At 35.1% G+C, this 23,349-nt stretch overlaps 1 protein-coding gene across 1 annotated transcript in view; it reads right to left on the bottom strand.

The window, feature by feature from the left end:
* The window catches only part of KYNU (kynureninase), a 147,296-nt gene that overhangs the window by 98,955 nt on the left and 24,992 nt on the right, over positions 1-23,349 (bottom strand). The window contains exon 3 of the mRNA XM_001371076.3: positions 5,129-5,249. Within this exon, the coding sequence (XP_001371113.1) occupies positions 5,129-5,249 (121 nt within the window). The remainder of the gene's footprint in view (positions 1-5,128; positions 5,250-23,349) is intronic.

The following is a 23,349-nucleotide window of genomic DNA, read 5'->3' as shown; positions in this document are numbered from 1 at the left end:
AGTCTCTCGGCAACCGAGGATGACGATTGTCTTTGTGCGCTTTCATCTGTGATGTAGATGACTGTGCACAAAAACACTTGTGCGTGAAGGAGATTTAAGTGGAAAAGTTGATGGACAGAGAGAGTCCCACTCTCTCGGCTTTGGAAGCCTGGGTCCAGTGGCACGAAAAGTCGTTACACCTGGAGACTTCCTCAGCTGCATTGGATGGACATGTTGTCTTTCGTGCTCCAACACCCCCTAAGCACTCCACAGTGCTTTGCTGCATTGCCTTCTCAGCCCTTGAACCTTCTTATTGATTTCTTCCATCTGTTTGGCCTAAACAGTCTTCGCATGCTGGGCAAGCAAAGCCTTAGTTCTCTAGGGCTCGACGTTGACCCCATGGCTACCCTCACAAGGTTTAGCCGGCCTGTTGAAGCCGTTACACAGAGTGTGGCTGCTGCTGCATGCTAGCAGCTACAGGATCACATATATAGGACCAAATAGTACAAAGAATAAGGTACAAAAGGTACAATTAAGAAAAATGTTTTATATAGATTTAGTGTTCATCTTTCTTCCTTCATTAAGATGCTCAAATTCAATGTTTGTGAATGAGTTTAGAATCTTGTATAGAAATAGTTCTCCTGTTTTGGAGGTTTCTGTTTAACTTCACTACTTTCGTAGAATGATTTGAATACTAAAATATCTCTTCATCAATATTTGGTAAGTAATATAATTTTAAAACTAATAATCAAATTATACATCAACATATTAAATACATAAAATATAAATTATTTAAAAATTTAATGATTTGATACAAATAAGTTAAAATTTCATGTTTGAAGGACAAAACAATACTCAAAACTAAGAAGGAAAAGAAGATGGTTTAGTTATTATTATTCATATTATTATTAGATTGCCTGCAGCTTGCCTATTCCTTGACTTCTAATATAAATGCTAAAGACAAAAATCATTATCGTTAAATGGTAGTTAAAGGCAGATACTTGGATTTTTTTAAATTTTAATCACATAGAACTCTATAGCCTTTGCTGATAGCACAATATATCTTATTACATTTAGGTAGTAAAATTCTATGCTCTGCCTCAGAGAATTTATATCACTGAATATTATGCTACCTTACTCCTAACTGTGGTAGACATTGGTGGTAATAATCTTTAAAGACACATTTCTGAATGCAACGCTCTTGGCATTCTACACCCCACACCTCCCATATCATATCCAGAGTCTACTGCCTCATTTTGTCAGTCTGGTAGCCTGCAGTAGTAAAATGAATTTAGAGTTACCCAAAGAAACTACTACATGACATGGTCCATCATTAGAAAAAAATGATGTAGATTAAACTGCAGTTAGAAGCATATGCATTAGACTTGAGGGAGAGCATTACTATCATTCAAAAATATTTAAATAGTTTCAGCATAGGAACACTCTTTTTAAAATACTTTGAAGGAAAAGACAGCATGAAAGATGGAAAACTCATTACAAGAGCACATACTAGGGAAATTAAATCACTTCAGCTTGTGTTTTCAGAGCTGTCTGAGGGGCAATGTTTGCCTCAGTCAATGGTATGGTTGTGAAATCAAATTAGAAAGCTAACAGAATTATGGGTTTTGAAAAAACGTGGAGAATTCATCAAATCTATTTAACCTCTTTGCTCACAGCTCAGATCATACTGAAAGTATCCCCAAAAGATAAAAATCTATCCAGTCATGAAAAATCTCACATTTTACTACTTCACTTAAAACTCCATTTCCAATTAGCAAACAAAACTGTTGAGAAATAAATGTCCTTATAATCAATGTTCTCAAACTTTTTTCACATACACAGGTTTTTTGAAGTGTTAGAAACACAAAGGTTATATGTGACACTGATGGCCATATTGGAAATAGAAATTCTCATTGTGCCCTTCTTCAACACATATCTTGCTTCATTTCAATTCAATTCAAAATGCCCATGCATTTCATAAATATTTTTCTACTTTTAAAAGTCCTTAAAATAAGGGACAGCTAGGTAGCTCAGTGGATTGCAAGCCAAGCCTAGAGATTGGAGGTCCTGTGTTCAAAACTAGATTGAGGCACTTCCTAGCTGACTAACCCTCAGCAAATCACTTAACCTCCATTGCTTAGCCCTTATCATTCTTCTGCCTTGGAACCAATACACAGTATTGATTCTAAGACAAGTTAAAAAGTTTTTTTTTTTAATCTTTACAATATCATCTTTCATTTCTATACTCTCCCTTAAATCCAAGCCATGATAATGAATAATTACTGACTAGATCATTTCTCATAGGAGGTGCTTAATTAATTATAATTAATAATTAGATGAATGAAAAATACATTGTTACTCTTGTGTACAAATGATTTAAGAATCATGTGTTCAATTGCTGAAAAGTTTAGAGTCCTTTTATATAGTATTTATCTAGCTATTGAGGTCCTAATTCATCAAGTGTAGAACCATCTTTTTCTTTGGACTCTAAGTTCCTTTCCCCTGCAACCTCTTTCCTTTAATTGTATCTTTCCACTGAAATTACCTTCCATAAATATCTGTAGTCCTAGTGTTTACCACTTACAACAAATTCACATTGCAAATTTTTGTTTTTCTGTCAGACAATACAATTTCCCCATGTCTTGTTATCACATGCGAAGAGAGTCATAAGAATTTCCAAATATTGAGACTTGCTATTTATTTTATGACATATATTTTGCATTAATATTTTACAACATTATTTGTAACACAAATTTTAAAAATCAAAATACTACTAATGAATTGTTAAATGACTACGGAAAAAAATAATAATGATGCACATTTATTTTCGTTTCTCTGGAAGTCCTCCTTTCAAATTTTTGCAAGTCATCTTGGTGTTTCTGCTGATAGCTTTATTTTTTTATCTCCAAAACTTATCCAATTATATTAAGTCATACCTTAGGTGACAACTGGCTGTGGCATAATTTAAAAAAAAAATTGATTTGTTCTTTAAATAGTACTGATGTTCCAAATGCTTACAATGATCTTATGCAATTGTAAAAAATTACAGTAGTGAAACTGATGGATCATTTAACTATGGTATATTCTATTTTATAGACTATAGATGGTTATTAACTAAAGCTTCAATATATTTTCCTAGGAATTATTTAACAATGAAAAGAGTTTGTAATTATCTTTATTTTTTAAATAAAAAGTATTCTTTAGAGAGTTAAGGCATTAGAAATCATTTAAGTGCATCAATTTCTCTTTCTAATTCATTTTTTGGAATCAAGTTAATGAGGAGATGGAGAAGAAATTCTCCATTGCCAGAAAGAGAAAAATAAAAGCAAAAGGTGACCCCTCTATAAGGGAAAGTCCTTTGACTGATAGGTACTTTCCCGCTGCATCACTGAACAGCTTGGAATGTGATCTAACTTTAACCTCCTAAAAGAAGTCAACCATTTACTTGATAAAGTAGGATAATCATAAGGAAATGGATAGTGTTGCAATTTTTTTTTAAATGACTGGAGGAAAAATGCAATGCTAGGCTGAATGAATAACCAAGAGGCTTGGGTACTTTCTAAAGTTCAAATTCATTCAACCTAATTCCCTGCTTCTTCATACAAATAGGGTCAGAAAAGCGTATTAAGCATTTTTATTAACTCTGACCCTCACACTTTAAATAATAAACTAAGCTAATTCAGGAAGCTTTTCAATGTGGCAATACTTTTATCATATGAAAATGGCATCATGATCTTACAAGTAACAAAACAATAGTGGGCTTCATAAATTAGTAAAACCTTCCCTCACTGCTTTAAGTACTTAGTTGTGAACCACAAAGGCTCATTTTAGTTGCATTATAGCCAAACTGGGAACAAATAAATCTGTTACTGTAATTTTATTTACTCTAGTCAGTTTCAGTTTTCAATGTCAGCTTTAAATTCTGGATTATCAAGAGAAGAAAAAAAATGTCCAGTATGAAAGATTAAATGATATAGATAGCAGTACAGAGAGTAAAGGTAAGGGAGAATGAATCAGGAACCATTCAAGATTATCTGGTTCAGCAAAATATCAATTCTGAAAAAAAGACAAAGTTCCAGAAGCTTCATACTTCTGATTTTTGCCTTTCTCTATATTCCACTTTTGATAACTAAACTATTTAAGATGAAGGCTGTGATCTTGGAATCACAAGTACCTAAGTTCAAATCCTATCAACTTTCCCACTAACTATGTGAGCTTGAGCAAACCATTTAAATCTCTCCAACCTCAACTTCTTCCTCTATAGAATGAAAGGGTTGGATTAGATCAGTAGAGTCAAACTCAAAATCAAAGGGTCTCTGGCAGATATTGACTTACTGATTTGGAAAAACACAAATTATCATTTTATCGGCTTTATCTTGTATTTTTACTTCCTTTTTCAACATTTTCCATTTTCATTTTTATCTGGTTGGGCTGCACTCTGAAGTTTTACAGGTCCCATTTTGTCATCTCTGGGTTCAAGGATCTCTAAGATCCTTTTTAGCACTAGACAAAGATTTTTTGATCCTGTGATTGAGAAAGGGAGGAGTCAATGCCAGAGTTTGTCCTTAATAGAATGTATAAAAGTAAAGGGGGAAAAAAGTAGGACAAATAGCAGGAGAAAAAGCAGAGAAGAAATTGGGAAAAAGGTAACCAGGAAATTTATCTGACCAGAAGATAAAATGTAAATTTTCTTTGATATAATTAAACAGTACCTTTAACAAAATCTCACTGTTATTGTGTTTTTTTAAGTCTGTAACTAAAATAAGAATAAAATATGTTTCTAAAGGATGCTGTGGAGTCACTGTCTATGGTGACTAAAAACAGAAGAGAACAGAAATATAAATTATAATATATTATGTAATATAAAATATATAATATATAAGGTATAATTATAAACCTAGATAGCTTTGAAATTCTGAATTTCAAAAATGTGGATTAAATTATTGTTTTAGCTTCCTTCAGCTGAACTATTTGTGACATATCATCAGTAAAGTGAAAGGAATAGATTAAATGCTTCAAAACCCCTTCTTGATATAAAAATTTTTGATCACATAAATGTGGTCTCATAGTAGAATCATATAAGCATTTTCTATTTTAACTTCAAGATATTTTATGAAACTCATTTGTACCTTTTAAAAAATTAACTCACATTTTGGCCCACTTTTCCAATTCTTCTTCCAGGTATTTTTTAACATTTCTTGGTTGAAGTCCAAGAGAATTTCCCAGCAGGTAGATAGAATTTTCATCTTCATTCACTAAAGACAGATCAACTGAAAAAGAAGTGAAAATTGCTTATTTAAAAATTATGGGGCAGAAAAATTTTCCATTTGATATTCTGGACAAAATATTACAAACAGAATCATATTAACAGAGGAAAAAGGAAATAACTTCTAACTATCCTCAACTTCCAAAAGTTATTTCATTATAAAAAAATCAAAACAAAAATTTACATTTATATTTTTAAATAATATGTAAACATTGAGAATATTTCCTTTGTGTAGCATTTGCCGGTAAGAGGTTTTAGATAACATAATTTTAACCATAAAGAAGCATAAAATAGCAAAAGAAAAATTAAAATCTAACTTTTACAAACATATCTTTTTTATCCAAAATATATTAACATATGTGTCTGCATGCTTAATATCAGCTACTTTGGATTGTCATCTTCAGTAGTTGGTCATAAAGTCACTTAATACTGGGTTTGAAGCCTGCCTCAAACACTTGCTACCACTGTGGTCAAGTCATTTAATCCCTCTGAGCCCCAGTTTTTTCATTTGCCAAATGAGGATAATAATAGTAACTACATCACAAGATTCTTAAGAGAATCATATGAGACAATGAATGTAAAATTCTTTGCAAATATCATAAATACTGACTAATATCAATTATTACTATTATGAGAGTAGGATTTGCAGCAATTTAGCTTTTTTCATCAAAGAAGAGAAGTTTTTGTTTAACCTCTCCATCTGTTAATATTATTTTCTTTCTCTATACTATTATTGAAATGACCAAGGGAAAAAATGTCCAAAAAGTAATAAAGTATCTGTTAGGTTCTATAAATATTTAGATATTTAGATATTCACCTATAGAAGTATCAATATATTTATCTCTTGCCAAAAAAATAAAACAAACAAAACCCTAGATCTTTTTCTCTTACTTGCTTCACTACTCCCCAAATAAAGGAACAAAACACCCCTTTTTTGGAGGGAGGAATTGTTTCACTTTTATCCTTACACCCTCAGAGCTTAGCACAGTACCTGATACACAGAGACATTTAAGAAATGCTTACTGAATGGAAACATCCAGGAAAAGGCAAATGTGCTTACTCAGACAATAGAATTATAGACTTGCTAGTTAAAAGAAATCAAAGTTCATCTACAACTGCCCCTACTCAAAGAATTAATTCCATGTAAACCATTACCCAAAAGGAGTCATCAGGATGACTAAAGACTTCAAATGATTCATAGGTAACAAAAACAAAAAAAACCTACTTCCTAATGGACATTATGTTCAATTTTATCCATAAAACATATACACTATATACTATGTTCAGCTGTATGCCTTTAGATTCCTTCCTCATACAGGCAGTAATCTGATCATCATGCAAGATAATATCAACATTTCTACTCACATTTAGTCAATACTGATGTTTTCTTGGCAAAGATATTGGAATGATTCACTATTCCTTCAACTCATTTTATAAATGAAGAAACTGAAACAAATTAAATTGAATGACTTGCTTAGGTTCTTAATGACCATCGGTGTCTGAGGCCAGATTTGAATTCAGGAAGATGAGTCTTCTTGACTTGAGGCCCAGAACTTTATTCACTTTGGGCACCAAGCTGCCACAGTAGGATTTATTAAGCACCCAACATGTGCTAAATATTAGGCTAATAATTTTACAACTATCTCATTTGATCCTACCAACAACCTTGGGAAATAAACACTATGATTATCAAGCTAATCTTATAGTTGAGTAAACTAAGGCAAACATAGGTTAAGGAACTTTAGCAAAGTCACATTAGCATGCCAATGGGAGTGCTTCCCCCATATGGGGTAAGGAGGGAGGCTCACATGCAGTGTGAAAGTTTCTGAGGGGTGAAGTTTGGGCACTCAGTGTCTTAAAAGGTTTGCAATCAACAAGAGATATGCTATCAGATTGAAATCAAACCAACTATTTCATCTCCTTACCTCTCACTACGAATTGATATCTAAGGTAAATAAAATCATCACGTTAAAAATAAAAACCTGGCAATCAAGTGCAATAAAAAAGTAATGATTTTGTCCTCATGAATTTTCTCTCAGATTTGTATAGAAATAGGTATGACTAGAACTAGAAATTCTTATACTTCATTGAGCCCAAATGATAGTATATTTGTCAGAAGTAAAGTCAACTACTGCAACTTCTTTAATTAAACCTTAGAGAATAGTTTTAAAATGCATAACTTATATACATATACTTAAACATAATTGCTTTTATGGACACTTTGCCTCTTTTTAATCTATATTATTTTTAGCCTGACCCAGTGAGAGGAATAAATATTATTCATACTTCTAAATTGGAACCATTAACAGTTCTTTGTTATCCTGAAGAATAAATAAAAATCTCACTGAGAAGAGAAAATGTGACCTTTTATTTTTAATTTAGAATTTTTAATTTGTCCAACCCCCCAAAATTATTTAGTTTAGCCCATGAGAGCTAAGTCTCTCTTGTGTATTTCAGCTTCATCCAAAGCTATATGACCTATCATCCTATTTTCCCATAAATATCCATTATTCTGGTATTATTTTTGCTATCTTGATTACCTCATATTTGCATATAATTTCATATTCAAAAGATATCCCAATAAAAGAAAAAGGATTCTAGATAGAGTTGTCCATCCTGTGCAAGCCAAGGACATGTATCCCAAGTTTTTTCTCCTTATTTTAAAGAAAAAGAAGTACTAAACCTAAAGTTTTAACATAATTCTTTGCATACCTAAGAACTAAGTTAACATAATGTGATATGACTTAAGTGAATATAATTATTATACCAAGAATTGTAAAATGACCTTACTTGTCCTTTAAGGTCAACTTAAAAATTTCTGTTTTTCTGCTCTGTTAAGCCTTATTTGTTCATTGCAAAATAAAATGAAACAAAATCTTAGATTTTAACTCTTTATATTTCATCAATAAATCAAGCAATCAAGGACTTCTTAAGGACATATTATGTTCCAGGAACAAGATCAAATATAAAATAGTAAAATTAAAATAAAGTAAATTGTAAAAACAGTAAATAATAAAATTAATAATGAAATTTAAAAAGTATAATTATCTTATCGCACTATAGGTTCCATTCTTAATAATTCTTTCAGTCCTTCAGAATGTAAGGTTCTATGGGAAGATACTATCTTTCTCATTCTTTATATTCCTTAATAGGACTAGAACAGTGCCTTGAACATGGTGGACCAAGGTATCATAGTCTATCACAAAGGTTTGAAATTAAAGAGGAATGAGATAGGGATCCCAGGTGATGTATTATTAATGAATTTCATGAGAGTAGAAAAATTGGTCATGTTTTCTCCCTGGATACCCAAACATAAGGGAACAAAGATTTTGTCTAACAGAAAGCTATTACAGAATCATAGATTTTGAGAGTTCAAATGACTTTGGAGGCTTTTTAGTTCAGCCTTTATGGGGGAAGAATCTCTAGTGTAGCATACATAAGGAGTAGTTATTTTATTTAAAGGCCACAAACTATTTAAAATAATTAACTCAATTTAAATACTTTAAAAAGTATTATTAAAACTCACCAGTATTTATGGCCTATTCCATTTTGGAAAGCCTTAATTGTTAAGAAGTTTTTACTTTGAAAGGTGGAGTCAAGATGGCCGCCTAGAAAGAGCAGAAGTTCAGACCTCTGAATACTCATCCTTACGGATCACAAACTGAATGCTCCTAGGGGACTGAAAATCAAACTTAACGACAAGACAGAGCCAAGGAACCCTACTGCTGGACTTAATTCAAAAGGTACTCCTCCCCCGCAAAATCAGGAATCCAAGAACACTCGGGTTTAAGGACAAGAAAGAAGGTAGGTCCCAGGACCTACCCCCAACCTAGAGTGCTGAGTCTCCAGTGGCAGCAGGAACTTCTGGGCAGGCAAAGGTGCTGTTCTGGAGGGTGTACCTTGCGGGCAGGGCTTTGGCAAGTTCAGAGCTTCCAACACAGACAGCGGGGAAGGAGCTGGAGAGGGAGCATAGAGCTGGCAGCCTGGCCAGAGCTGTGAAGATCCTCCATATTTGCTCTAGTCTTCCAGGAGGTTTTGGACTCAGAGCACACCCAGACCAACTAAGCTGAACTTAATCCCATCAAAAGTCTCCAGAGCTCAAGGAAGCCCAGTCTCCACACCCATCCTCATTGACTGCTGGAATTTAATACAATCAAAAGCCTCCAGAGGACAGGGAAGTGCAAACCTCCAACAACCCTCCCCCAGATACTACACGGAGAGATCTTCTGTTAAAGCTCCAAGAGGGGAGACTAACAGAAGCCCCCAAAACCAAAAAAAAATGAGAGAAGCAAGAGCACGGACAAATACAGGGAGTAAAGAATATGAGTAAACAACAGAAAAAGAAGAAAGAAATTACAATAGAGAGCTTCTATTCAGCAAATGGAATGGGGGTGGGGGATCAGCAAATGATAAATCAGAAATCCCAGCAAATTGGATATAGGCTGTGGAAGAACTCAAAACACAATTAAGAGAGGCTGAAGAAAATTGGGAAAAGAACTTAAAAATTAAGATACGGAGGCACTTGAACTAAAATGAGAAAATAGTGTCTTGAAAGTGCAAAATGAGGCAAAAGAAATGAAAGATGAGGCAAAGAAGATGAAAGATGAGACAAAGGAGAGGAAAGACGAGGTAAAGAGAATGAAAAGAAAATCAGACCAGAAATAAAAGGATGACCAAAAAGCCAGGGATGAAATCCAGTCTTTAAGAACCAGAATACAACAACTGGAATTAAGTAACCTCACAAGGCAGCAGGACACTATAAAAGAAAATGAAAAGAATAAAAAATTGAGGAAAATATGAAGAATCTCATTCACCAAACACACGATTTAGAAAATCATTCATGAAGAGACAATTTAAGACTCATTGGTCTATCAGAAGACCATGGCAAAAGAAAAATCCTGGACATAATACTATAGGAAATTATACAGAAAAACTGACCCGATATCCTAGAAAAACAGGGAAATTGTAGATTGATAGAATCCACAGATCACCTTCTTTATTTAATCCCCAAATGACAACACATAGGAATGTTATAGCCATATTCAAGAACTATCAGACCAAAAAAAAAAAAAAGATATTACAAGCTGCCAAGAAGATACCATAGATTCAGATTCAGATTCATAGATTCAGATACCATGGAACCAGAGTGAGGATAATGCAGGATCTGGCTGCATCCACACTGAAGGACCTAAAGGCATGGAATATGATATTCTGGAAAGCAAGGGAACTAGGTCTACAACCAAGAATCAACGACCCATAAAAACTGATTATATTCTTACAGGGGAAAGAATGGTCATTCAACAAAATAGAAAAATTCCAAGAATTTGTAAAGAAAAGACGAGACTTGAATAGAAAATTTGATGTCCAAGCACAGAACTCAAGAGAATCATCAAAAGCTAATTTCAAAAGACGGGAAAAATAAAAACAGAACAAAAAAAACAAAAAAAAATTTAAGAGACTCAATAAGTTAAAATGATATGTATCCCTATAAGAAAAGAGGTCATGGGTAACTCTTAAAAACTGTTGCTATCACCTGGGCAGCTAGGAGAATTACACTTAGAGGGAACAGTGACCAACTGTATAGGATAAATGGACAAAACATAAATAGGTATATAGATATATGCATGCATAAATACATATACATGTGTGTGTATACAACTAGAGCTAAAAAAGAGATTAATACTAAAAGAAATGGGAAAAGAAACAAATGGGGGTAAATTTATATGTCACAAAGAAGAACATGGCAGGACGGGGGAGAACATCAATACTTTGAAGTGTAAAGAGGTTGCAGATAGGGAATATTCAACCCTTATGTGCTTTGAAACTGACCCAAAGAGGGAAGAACAATCCAATCCATTGGGGAAGAGAATAGATTTGTGCCCTATACGGGAGTAAAAGGGTGACAAATGGACTGATGAGGAGGGAAGAAGTACAAGGGAGGGAGAGGGTGTTGGGGCAATTTTAGAAAGACTACAGGGAAAATAAGGGGAGGAATAAGAAGGGAAGTGGGTAGAAAAGGAAGTAAAATAATGGTGGGAACTAGGGGGACTGATTATTAGCAAAAATTGGTGGAGAAGGAAATAGTGAAAGAAAAAAAAGGCAGGACAAGGAATAGAAATCAAAATGCTGGGAAATACACAGCTAGTAAGCATAACTCTGAATGTGAATGGAATGAACTCACCCATAAAACACAAGCAAATACCAGAGTGGTTTAGAATCCAAAACCCTACCATATGCTGTTTATAAGAAACACACATGAGGAAGATAGATATGCATAGGGTGAAAGTAAGAGGATGGAGTCAAATCTATTGGGCATCAACTGATAAAAAGTAGGCAGGAGTCTCAATCATGATATCTGACAAAGCCAAAGTAAAAATTAATCTAGTTAAAAGAGATAGGGAAGGTAATTACATCCTAATAAAAGGCAATGTAAACAATGAGGACATATCTCTTCTCAACATTTTTGCACCAAATGGCGTAGTATCCAAATTTCTAAAGGAGAAACTAGAGGAGCTCAAGGATGAAAGAGACAGAAAAACTATACTAGTGGGAGACCTGAACCTTCCTCTATCTGAACTAGATAAATCAAACCAAACAATAAATAAGAAAGAGGTAAGAGAAGTGAAAGAAAGCTTAGAAAAATTAGAGTCTGCAGACATATGGAGAAAAATAAATAGAGACAAAAAGGAATATACCTTCTTTTCTGCAGCACATGGTACATTCCCAAAAATTGACCATGTATTAGGCCATAAAAACATTGCAAACAAGTGCAAAAGGGCAGAAATAATAAATGCAACCTTCTCGAACATAATGCAACAAATATAATGATTAGTAAGGGTAAATGAAGAGGTAAATCAAAAATTAATTGGAAATTGAATAATATGATTCTCCAAAACCAGTTAGTTAAAGAACAAATCATAGAAACAATTAATAACTTCATTGAAGAAAATGACAATGATGAGACATTCTTTCAAAATCTATGGAATGGACCCAAAGCATTACTCAGGGGCAAATTTATATACTTGCGTAGATATATTAACAAATTAAGGAGGGCTGAGGTCAATGAATTGGGCATGCAAATTAAAAAACTAGAAAGCAAACAAATTAAAAATCCTCAGATGAAGACTAAATTAGAGATCCTAAAAATCAAAGGAGAAATTAATAAAATTGAAAGTCAAAGAACTATTGATTTAATAAATAAGACTAGAAGATGGTACTTTGAAAAAACAAATAAAATAGAGAAAGTACTAATCACTCTAATTAAAAAAAGGAAGGAAAAAATCAAATTGACATTATCCATGATGAATGAAGAGGAAATTAAGGCAATCATTAAAAACTACTATGCCCAATTATATGGCAACAAATATGGCAATGTAGGTGAAATGAATGAATACTTACAAAAATATAAATTGCCTAGACTAACAGAGGAAGAAATAAATTACCTAAACAACCCCATATCAGAAAAAGAAATTGAACAAGTCATCAAAGGACTCCCTAAGAAAAAATCCGCAGGTCAGGATGGATTCACAAATTAATTCTATCTAACATTCAAAGAATAAACAATCGCAATATTATACAAACTATTTGACAAAATAAGCCAAGAAGGAGTTCTACCAAACTCATTTTATGACACAAACTAGGTATTGATCCCAAAGTCAGGCAGATCAAAAACAGAGAACAAAAACTATAGACCAATCTCCCTAATGAATATAGACTCAAAAATCTTTTTTTTTTAAATATATTTTATTTGATCATTTCCAAGCATTATTCGTTAAAGACATAGATCATTTTCTTTTCCTCCCCCCCACCCCCCATAGCCGACGCGTGAGTCCACTGGGCATTAGATGTTTTCTTGATTTGAACCCATTGCTTTGTTGATAGTATTTGCATTAGAGTGTTCATTTAGAGTCTATCCTCTGTCATGTCCCCTCAACCTCTGTATTCAGGCAGTTGCTTTTTCTCGGTGTTTCCACTCCCATAGTTTATCCTTTGCTTATGAATGGTGTTTTTTTCTCCTGGATCCCTGCAAGTTGTTCAGGGACATTACACCGCCACTAATGGAGAAGTCCATTACATTCGATTATACCACAATGTATTAGTCTCTGTGTACAATGTTCTCCTGGTTCTGCTCCTCTCGCTCTGCATCACTTCCTGGAGGTTGTTCCAGTCTCCCTGAAACTTCTCCACTTTATTATTCCTTTTAGCACAATAGTACTCCATCACCAACATATACCACAGTTTGTTCAGCCATTCCCCAATTGATGGGCATCCCCTCGTTTTCCAGTTTTTGGCCACCACAAAGAGCGCAGCTATGAATATTTTTGTACAAGTCTTTGTGTCCATTATCTCTTTGGGGTACAGACCCAGCAGTGCTATGGCTGGGTCAAAGGGTAGATATTCTTTTGTCGCCCTTTGGGCATAGTTCCAAATTGCCCTCCAGAATGGTTGGATCAATTCACAACTCCACCAGCAATGAATTAATGTCCCTACTTTGCCACATCCCCTCCAGCATTCATTACTTTCCTTTGCTGTTATGTTAGCCAATCTGCTAGGTGTGAGGTGATACCTCAGAGTTGTTTTGATTTGCATCTCTCTGATTATAAGAGATTTAGAACACTTCTTCATGTGCTTGTTAATAGTTTTGATTTCTTTATCTGAGAACTGCCTATCCATTTCCCTTGCCCATTTATCAATTGGAGAATGGCTTGATTTTTTGTACAGTTGATTTAGCTCATTATAAATATGAGTAATTAAACCTTTGTCAGAGGTTTCTATGAAGATTTTTTCCCAATTTGTTGTTTCCCTTCTGATTTTAGTTATATTGGTTTTGTTTGTACAAAAGCTTTTTAGTTTGATGTAGTCAAAATTATTTATTTTACATTTTGTGATTCTTTCTATATCTTGCTTGGTTTTAAAGCCTTTCCCCTCCCAAAGGTCTGACATGTATACTATTCTGTGTTTACCCAATTTACTTATGGTTTCCTTCTTTATGTTTGTCACTCACCCATTTTGAATTTATCTTGGTGTAGGGTGTGAGGTGTTGATCTATTCCTAGTCTCTCCCACACTGTCTTCCAATTTTCCCAGCAGTTTTTATCGAATAGTGGATTTTTGTCCCAAAAGCTGGGATCTTTGGGTTTATCGTATACTGTCTTGCTGAGGTCGCTTTCCCCCAGTCTATTCCACTGATCTTCCTTTCTGTTTCTTAGCCAGTACCAAATTGTTTTGATGACTGCTGCTTTGTAATATAGTTTTAGGTCAGGGACTGCAAGGACCCCATCATATGTGTTTTTTTTTTCATTATTTCCCTGGATATCCTTGATCTTTTGTTCTTCCAAATGAACTTTGTTATGGTTTTTTCTAAATCAGTGAAGAAGTATTTTGGTAGTTCAATGGGTATGGCACTAAATAGATAAATAAGTTTGGGTAGGATGGTCATTTTTATTATATTGGCTCGTCCTATCCATGAGCAGTTAATGTTTTTCCATTTGTTCAAGTCTAGTTTTAGTTGTGTGGCGAGTGTTTTGTAGTTGTGTTCATATAGTTCCTGTGTTTGTCTTGGGAGGTAGATTCCTAGGTATTTTATTTTGTCTAAGGTGATTTTGAATGGGATTTCTCTTTCTAGTTTTTGATGCTGAGCTGTGTTGGAGATATATAGAAAAGCTGATGATTTATGTGGGTTTATTTTGTATCCTGCAACTTTGCTAAAGTTGTTGATTGTTTCAATTAGCTTTTTGGTTGAATCTCTAGGATTCTTTAAGTAGACCATCATGTCATCCGCAAAGAGTGATAACTTGGTCTCCTCCTTGCCTATTTTGATGCCTTCAATTCCTTTATCTTCTCTAATTGCTACTGCTAGTGTTTCTAGTACAATGTCAAATAGTAGAGGTGATAATGGGCATCCTTGTTTCACTCCTGATCTTATTGGGAATGCATCTAGTTTATCCCCATTGCAGATGATATTAGCTGTTGGTTTTAGATATATATTGTTTATTATTTTTAGGAATGACCCTTCTATTCCTATGCTTTCTAGTGTTTTTAATAGGAATGGGTGTTGTATTTTATCAAAGGCTTTTTCTGCATATATTGAGATAATCATGTGGTTCTTGCTAGTTTGCTTGTTGATGTGGTCAATTATGTGGATGGTTTTCCTAATGTTGAACCAGCCCTGCATCCCTGGTATGAATCCTACTTGATCATGGTGAATGATCCTTCTGATCACTTGCTGGAGTCTTTTTGCTAGTATCCTATTTAAGATTTTTGCCTCTATATTCATTAGGGAGATTGGCCTATAGTTTTCTTTCTCTGTTTTTGACCTTCCTGGTTTTGGAATCAGTACCATGTTTGTGTCGTAAAAGGAGTTTGGTAGAACTCCCTCTTTGCTTATTATGTCAAATAGTTTGTATAGTATTGGGATTAACTGTTCTCTGAATGTTTGGTAGAATTCACTGGCGAATCCATCAGGCCCTGGGGATTTTTTCTTAGGAAGTTCTTTGATGGCTTGTCGGATTTCATTTTCTGATATGGGATTATTTAAGAATTCTATTTCCTCTTCTGTTAGTCTAGGCAGTTTGTATTTTTGTATATATTCATCCATTTCTCCTAAATTGGTGTATTTATTGCCATATAATTGAGCAAAGTAATTTCTAATGATTGCCTTAATTTCCTCCTCATCGGAGGTGCTGTCCCCCTTTTCATCTTTAATGCTGTTAATTTCCTTTTCTTCCTTCCTTTTTTAAATTAGATTGACCAGTACTTTGTCTATTTTGTTTGTTTTTTCAAAGTACCAGCTTCTTGTCTTATTTATTAAATCAATAGTTCTATCACTTTCGATTTTATTAATTTCTCCCTTAATTTTTAGGATTTCTAATTTGGTTTTCTGCTGGGGGTTTTTAATTTGATCGCTTTCGAGTTTTTTCAATTGCATTTCCAATTGATTGATCTCTGCTCTCCCTTGTTTGTTAATATAAGCTTTCAGGGATATGAATTTGCCTCTGATTACCGCTTTGGCTGCATCCCAAAAGGTTTGAAAGGATGTTTCGCCATTGTCATTTTCCTTGATGAAATTATTAATTGTTTCTATGATTTCTTCTTTAACTAAACGGTTTTGGAGTATCATATTGTTTAATTTCCAATTAGTTTTTTTATTTGGTTTCCCATGTACCTTTACTGATCATTATTTTTATTGCCTTGTGATCTGAGAAGGCTGCAGTTATTATTTCTGCTTTTCTGCATTTGTGTGCTATGTTTCTGCGACCTAATGTATGGTCAATTTTTGTGAATGTGCCATGTGGTGCTGAGAAGAAGGTGTATTCCTTTTTATCCCTATTTATTTTTCTCCATATGTCTATTAATTCTAATTTTTCTAAGATTTCATTCACTTCTTTCACCTCTTTCTTATTTATTTTTTGGTTTGATTTATCTAAATTTGATAATGGTTGGTATAAGTCTCCTACTAATATGGTTTTACTGTCTATTTCTCCCTTCAATTCTCCTAGTTTCTCCATTAGAAATTTGGGTGCTATATTATTTGGTGCATACATGTTGATTAGTGATATTTCCTCATTATCTAAAGTCCCTTTAAACAAAATATAATTACCTTCCCTATCCCTTCTGATCAGGTCTATTTTTGCTTTGGCTTTATCAGATATCATGAGTACCACTCCTGCCTTCTTTCTGTCAGTTGAGGCCCAGAAGGTCTTATTCCATCCTTTAATTCTGACCTTGTGCGTGTCAACCCGCCTCATGTGTATTTCTTGAGGACAACATATGGTAGGGTTTTGGATTCTAATCTATTCTGCTATTCGTCTACATTTTATGGGTGAGTTCATCCCATTCACATTCAAAGTTATGATTGTCATTTGTGGACTCCCTGGCATTTTGATTGCCTTCCCTAATTCTAACCTTTTCTTCTTTCTCTCTACCTTTTAGTCCAGTGATTTACTTTGAATCAGTCCCCCTTGTCCCCTCCCTTGATGTTTCCCTTTTTAGTCCCTCCCTTTTTCTTCCCTCCCCCTCCCCCCTCTCTTTCCCTCCCTTTTTGTTCTCCCTCTCCCCCTCCCCCCCTTGGTTTTCCCTTCTCCTTACCCTTGTTGGGTAAGATAGAATTCAAGATCCCAATGGATCTGGATGTTTTTCCCTCTCAGAGTTGATTTCTCTGAGATTGAGGTTTAAGTAAACCCACCCCCCTCTCTTCCTCTCCTTCTTATAGGAGTTTTCTTCCCCTCCCCTTCCCGTGTGAATCTTTGTGTGAGAACCATTATTCTATTTGGTCTTTCTTTACCCCCTATTTATACATTACATTTTCCCCACATGTTAGTATACATAGATTGATATAAATGTAGTCCTTATAGAAGAGAGTTTGAGTAAAAGAAGAAGATAACATTTTTCCCCTTTCCTTAATATTTACCTTTTCAGGTATTCCTTGCTCTTTGATTTTCGGTATCAAACTTTCCACAGAGCTCTGGTCTTTTCTTTGCAAAAAGTTGGAAGTCTTCTATTTTGTTGAATGCCCATACTTTCCCTTGGAAGTATATAGTCAGTTTTGCTGGGTAGCTGATTCTTGGTTGGAGACCCAGCTCTCTTGCCTTTCTGAAGATCATGTTCCATGCCTTACGATCATTCAGAGTAGAACTTGCAAGGTCTTGTGTGCCCCTGATTGGCATTCCTTTATATCTAAATTGTCTTTTTCTGGCTTCCTGTAGGATTTTTTCTTTTGTTTGATAGCTTTGGAATTTGGCAATTACATTCCTGGGAGTTGTCTTTTGGGGGTTTAGTGTAGAAGGTGTTCTGTGAGCTCTTTCAGTGGCTGTATTGCCCCCTTGTTCTAGAATCTCTGGGCAATTTTCTTTGATTATATCTTGTATCACCATGTCCAGTTTGGTGTTTATTTCTGGCTTTTCTGGGGGTCCAATTATTCTTAAATTTTCTCTTCTCCCTCTATTTTCCAGATCTATCACCTTGTCGGTGAGATATTTTATGTTCTCTTCTAATTTCTTGGTGTTTTGGCTTTGCTTTATTAGTTCTTGCTTTAAAGCCTGGTTTTCTTTTACAGTTTGGTCAAACTGGTTTTGTAGATGCGTGAATTTCTTTTGCATTATTTCCCACTTTTCCTCCCAGAGGGCTTCCATCTTTTTGGTCATTTCTGATTCAAATTCTTCATGGGTTTGTGGAGAGTTTCTATTTCCTTTGGAAGATTTTGGAGAATTTTCTTGTATATCTTCTTCTATCTGCTCTGTATTTTGTATTTTGGCTCCATAGAATGTGTCCAAAGTCACCCCTTTCTTCTTATTTTTCTTGGTATTTTGGGGCTTCTGTGCTTCTGTGGAGTTTGCCATCTCTGAATGTGGAGGATTAGCTTTTCTTATCTCTGTCTGGTGTTCAGAGGCTTTAGTCCTGGGCAGATGTTGGTTCTATGAGCTTTCCCTGGGTTAAACTGAATATGCCTCACTGGAACTGGAATGGAAGCGACGGACCACGAGGCCACACTCTCCCCCCGGATTGCTTTCCGGAAGTTGCCTTCAGAATCGCTGGCCCTGAGGCTGTTTCGTAGGCCTGCGGGGGGATGGGCTGCAGCTTCCCCAAGCTCCGAGGGCAAGGACTTTCACTGAGACTTGGATAGCAGGATCCAGCCCGTGAGGCTGTCTTGCCTGCCCTGAGGGTTGCTGTTGTTTCGACCAGCTCTCTGCAGCGGAAGCCCCAGGCAGTAACTTTCACCCGGACTCGGGTAGAAGGCCCTGAGGGTTGTTGTTCCGAGGACCCTGCTCTCTGAGCCCGGCCGGGCTGCGGCTTCCGGGAGCCTTGGACTCTGCGCTCCTACCCCTGAGGTCCGAGTGATCTCGGGTTCTGGCTTTTGAGGGGAGTCGTACCTTTTGAACCGGGTCCAGGTCCAGGAGGAGGGTTCCCAGGGTCTGTGCTGTTGATCGTTTTGAATTTCGGCGCCTTAGGAGCTTATAGTTTGAGATCGGTCAGGAAGGGTTTTCCAGAGATCTGAACTTTAGCTTTTTCTAAGCCGCCATCTTAACCGGAAGTCTCTACCAGACTCAAAAATCTTAAATAGGATACTAGCAAAAAGACTCCAGCAAGTCATCACAAGGGTCATCCACTATGACCAGGCAGGATTCATACCAGGAATGCAAGGATGATTCAATATTAGGAAAACCATCCACATAATTGACCATATTAACAAGCAAACTGGCAAAAATCACATGAACCTTTGATAAAATACAACACTCATTCCTATTGAAAACACTAGAAAGTATAGGAATAGAAGGGCCTTTCCTAAAAATAATAAACAGTATATATCTAAAACCATCAGCAAATATCATCTGCAATGGGGATAAACTAGAAGCCTTTCCAATAAGATCAGGAGTAAAACAAGGATGCCCATTATCATCTCTATTATTTAATATTGTACTAGAAACACTAGCAGTAGCAATTAGAAAAGAAAAAGAAATTGAAGGTATTAAAATTGGCAATGAGGAGACCCAGCTATCACTCTTTGTGGATGATATGATGGTCTACGTAAAGAATCCTAGAGATTCAACCAAAAAGCTAGTGGAAATAATCAACAACTTTAGCAAAATTGCAGAGTACAAAATAAACCCGCATAAGTCATCAGCATTTCTATATATCTACAATCCATCTCAGCAGCAAGAATTAGAAAGATAAATTCCATTTAAAATCACCCTAGAGAATATAAAATACTTAGGAATCTATCTGCTGAGACAAACACAGAAACTATATGAACACAACTACAAAACACTCTCCACACAATTAAAACTAGATCTAAACAATTGGATAAACATTGATTGCTCATGGGTGTGATGAGCTAACATAATAAAAATGACAATCCTACACAAATTAATTTACTTATTTAGTGCCATACTCATTGAAAAACCAAAAAACTTCTTCCTGTAATTAGAAAAAAAAATAACAAAGTTTATTTGGAAGAAAAAAAGATCAAGGATATCCAGGGAAATAATGAAAAAAAAATGCAAAGGAAGGAGGCCTTGCAGTCCCAGATCTCAAACTATACTATAAAGCAGTGGTTATCAAAACAATTTGGTACTTGCTAAGAGACAGAAAGGAGGATCAGTGCAATGGACTTGGGGTAAATGACTTCAGCAAGACAGTCTATGATAAACCCAAAGGTCCTAGTTTTGGGGATCAAAACCTACTTTTTGATAAAAAGTGCTGGGAAAATTGGATGAGAGTATGGGAGAGATTAGGTTTGGACCAACATCTCACACCCCACACCAAGATAAACTCATAATGGATGAATGACTAGAATATAAAGAAGGAAACTATAAGCAAATTAGGTGAGCACAGAATAGTATACTTGTCAGATCTTTAGGAAAGGAAAGACTTTAAAACTAAGCAAGAGCTAGAAAAAGTCACAAAATGTAAAATCAAGAATTTTGATTATATCCAATTAAAAAGGTTTTGTAAAAACAAAACTAATGAATCCAAAATTAGAAGGGAAGCAACAAATTGGGAAAGAATCTTCATTACAAAAATGTCTGACAAAGGTCTAGTTACTCAAATTTATAAAGAGCTAAACCAGTTGTACAAAAAAATCAAGCCATTCTCCAATTGAAAAATGGGCAAGGGACATGAATAGGAAATTTTCAGTGAAAGTAATCAAAACTATTAAAAAGCACATGAAAAAGTGCTCTAAATCTCTTATAATCAGAGAGATACAAATCAAAACAACTCTGAGGTATCACCTCACACCTAGCAGATTGGCTAACAGGATAGCTATGGAAAGTAATGAATGCTGGAAGGGATGTGGCAAAGTCGGGATATTAATTCATTGCTGGTGGAGTTGTGAATTGATCCAATCATTCTGGAGGGCAATTTGGAACTATACCCAAAGGGTGTTAAAGACTGTCTGACCTTTGATCTAGCCATTGCACTGCTGGGTCTGTACCCCAAAGAGATAATAAGGAAAAAGACATGTAGAAAAGTATTCAGGTCTGTACTCTTTGTGGTAGCAAAAAGTTGGAAAAGAAGAGGATGCCCTTCAATTGGGAAATGGCTGAAGAAATTATGGTATATGTTGGTGATGGAACACTATTGAGCTAAAAGGAATAATAAAGTGGAGGAATTCCATGGAGACTGGAACAACCTCCAGGAATTGATGCAGAGTGAAAGGAGCAGAACCAAGAGAACATTGTACACAGAGACTGATACACTGTGGTACAATCAAATGTCATCGACTTCTCCATTAGTGGCAATGCAATGACCCTGAACAACTTGGAGGAACCTATGATAAAAACCATTATCCACTTCCAGAGGAAACACTGTGGAAGTAAAAACACCGAAGAAAAACAACTGCTTGAATACATGGGCGGGAGGCAATTGCAAACAACAACATGGAAGTGGGTTCTGATCAAGGATACATATAATACCCAATGAAATTGCATGTTGGGTGTGGGAAGAGTGGGTGAAGGGAAAGGGGGGAAATAATATAAGTTTTGTAACCAAGGAATAATGTTCTAAATTGACTAAATAAACTTATTCAAATGGGAAAACAAAAGACGTTTTTACTTTGAATCAGAATTAAGTTTGCTGTCTCTGTCTCTGTCTCTGTCTATGAGCAGCTTCTATCCTTTGATTCTAGTTCTGTCCTCAAATACAAACAGAAAGGTCTAATATCACCTCTACATTACAGGTATTCAAAAGTGCAAAGAGAACTATTATATATTTCCTGTATCTTCCAGTCTCAAGGTTAAATATACCCAATTTTTTCAACTAATTCTCATAAGATAAATACTCTAAGCTGCCCACCTTCAAAGTTGTCCTCTTCTGGTCATTCCAGAGCATCAGTATACTTCATAAAACACTGCACTCAGAGCAGATACACTGTTCTAGGTGGGGCATGGAAAGCATGGACTAACAATTCACTATTAGTAGAACCTAAGCATCTTAATCCAATACAAGACTACATCAATCTTTTTGTCAGCCACATCATACTTCTAACTTAACGTTAATTGCAGTCCACTAATGCCTTATCTTTTTAAAAAAGAATAACTCCTGTGTGATTAATCCTGTTTAATACCATACTTATGAAGCAGAATTTTATATCCATTAGTCAGAATTTAATTTTATTTCAATTTAATTCAATACTTTTACCCATCAAGGTGTTTTGGATCCCAACTCTGTCATCTACTATGCTAGGTATCCCTCCAAGCTTTGTTTCATATCTAGATAAGAAGAATAGAAGATCATTTGTCATTGACAAAATTTTTAAATAGCAAAGCTCCAATCATAGGTCTCCTGAGTACTCTACTAGAGATTTCCTGCCACAAGGACCCACTTAAAACTGCTTTTTAAATTTGAATATCTAACAACTGTTGAACCTATCTGAATATATTCTCATGTAATCCGTATCTGTCCATGTTCTCCATGTGGGGAGAATGAGATTATATACTTCAGCTAATGAATTTCAGTCACTTATTAGTTTAGTAATTAAGTCCAAAAAAGAAATGGTTGAACTAATATGATTGGTTTCTATTTTTAAACCAATCAGTAAGAATTCATTAAATTATACTAAGCACTCTAAAAAGCACTGTGAATATAGAAACAAAAATGAGAGAATCCTTAAACTTGGGATAGATGAAAGATGAAATGACTGAAGAAACAAAGTTTGAAACTTTTGAGCATTTTGACTGATTAAGTAATGTATAATATTTACCTAAATTGGAACCAATAGCCTCTCTCTGTTTTGGCATTGGACTCCAATTATAGGGTGAGGCAGAGTTTTGTTCAAAATCAAAGAAGGCTAATTAATTAAAATGAAATATTAGATACTCTGATTCCTAATTGGTGGAAAAATTAAGTATTTGATGAGTTGGGAAGTGGAAAAATTACCTGAAATCTGAAAAAGTTCCATTCCCATCAAACATCTATATTTAATAAAAGGAACATGAAACAGCAAATTTCAGATAAGACATAGGGGTTCCTTGAGATATATACATGTGACAAAACTCTGTATCAGTCTTTGTAGCTGACTGAGCTTCTGGTCAGTATAACCTCAGTCTTTTATTAAGGTTCTCTTAGAAGCAGGTAGAAGTGGTCTAGCTTCCCAGTCATGCATGGTTA

Source organism: Monodelphis domestica, chromosome 4, assembly GCF_027887165.1.
Source record: "Monodelphis domestica isolate mMonDom1 chromosome 4, mMonDom1.pri, whole genome shotgun sequence".
In the NCBI taxonomy this organism is placed as follows: domain Eukaryota; kingdom Metazoa; phylum Chordata; class Mammalia; order Didelphimorphia; family Didelphidae; genus Monodelphis; species Monodelphis domestica.
The sequence above is the reverse complement of the archived record's forward strand: the minus strand, read 5'-3'. Positions and strand labels throughout refer to the sequence as shown.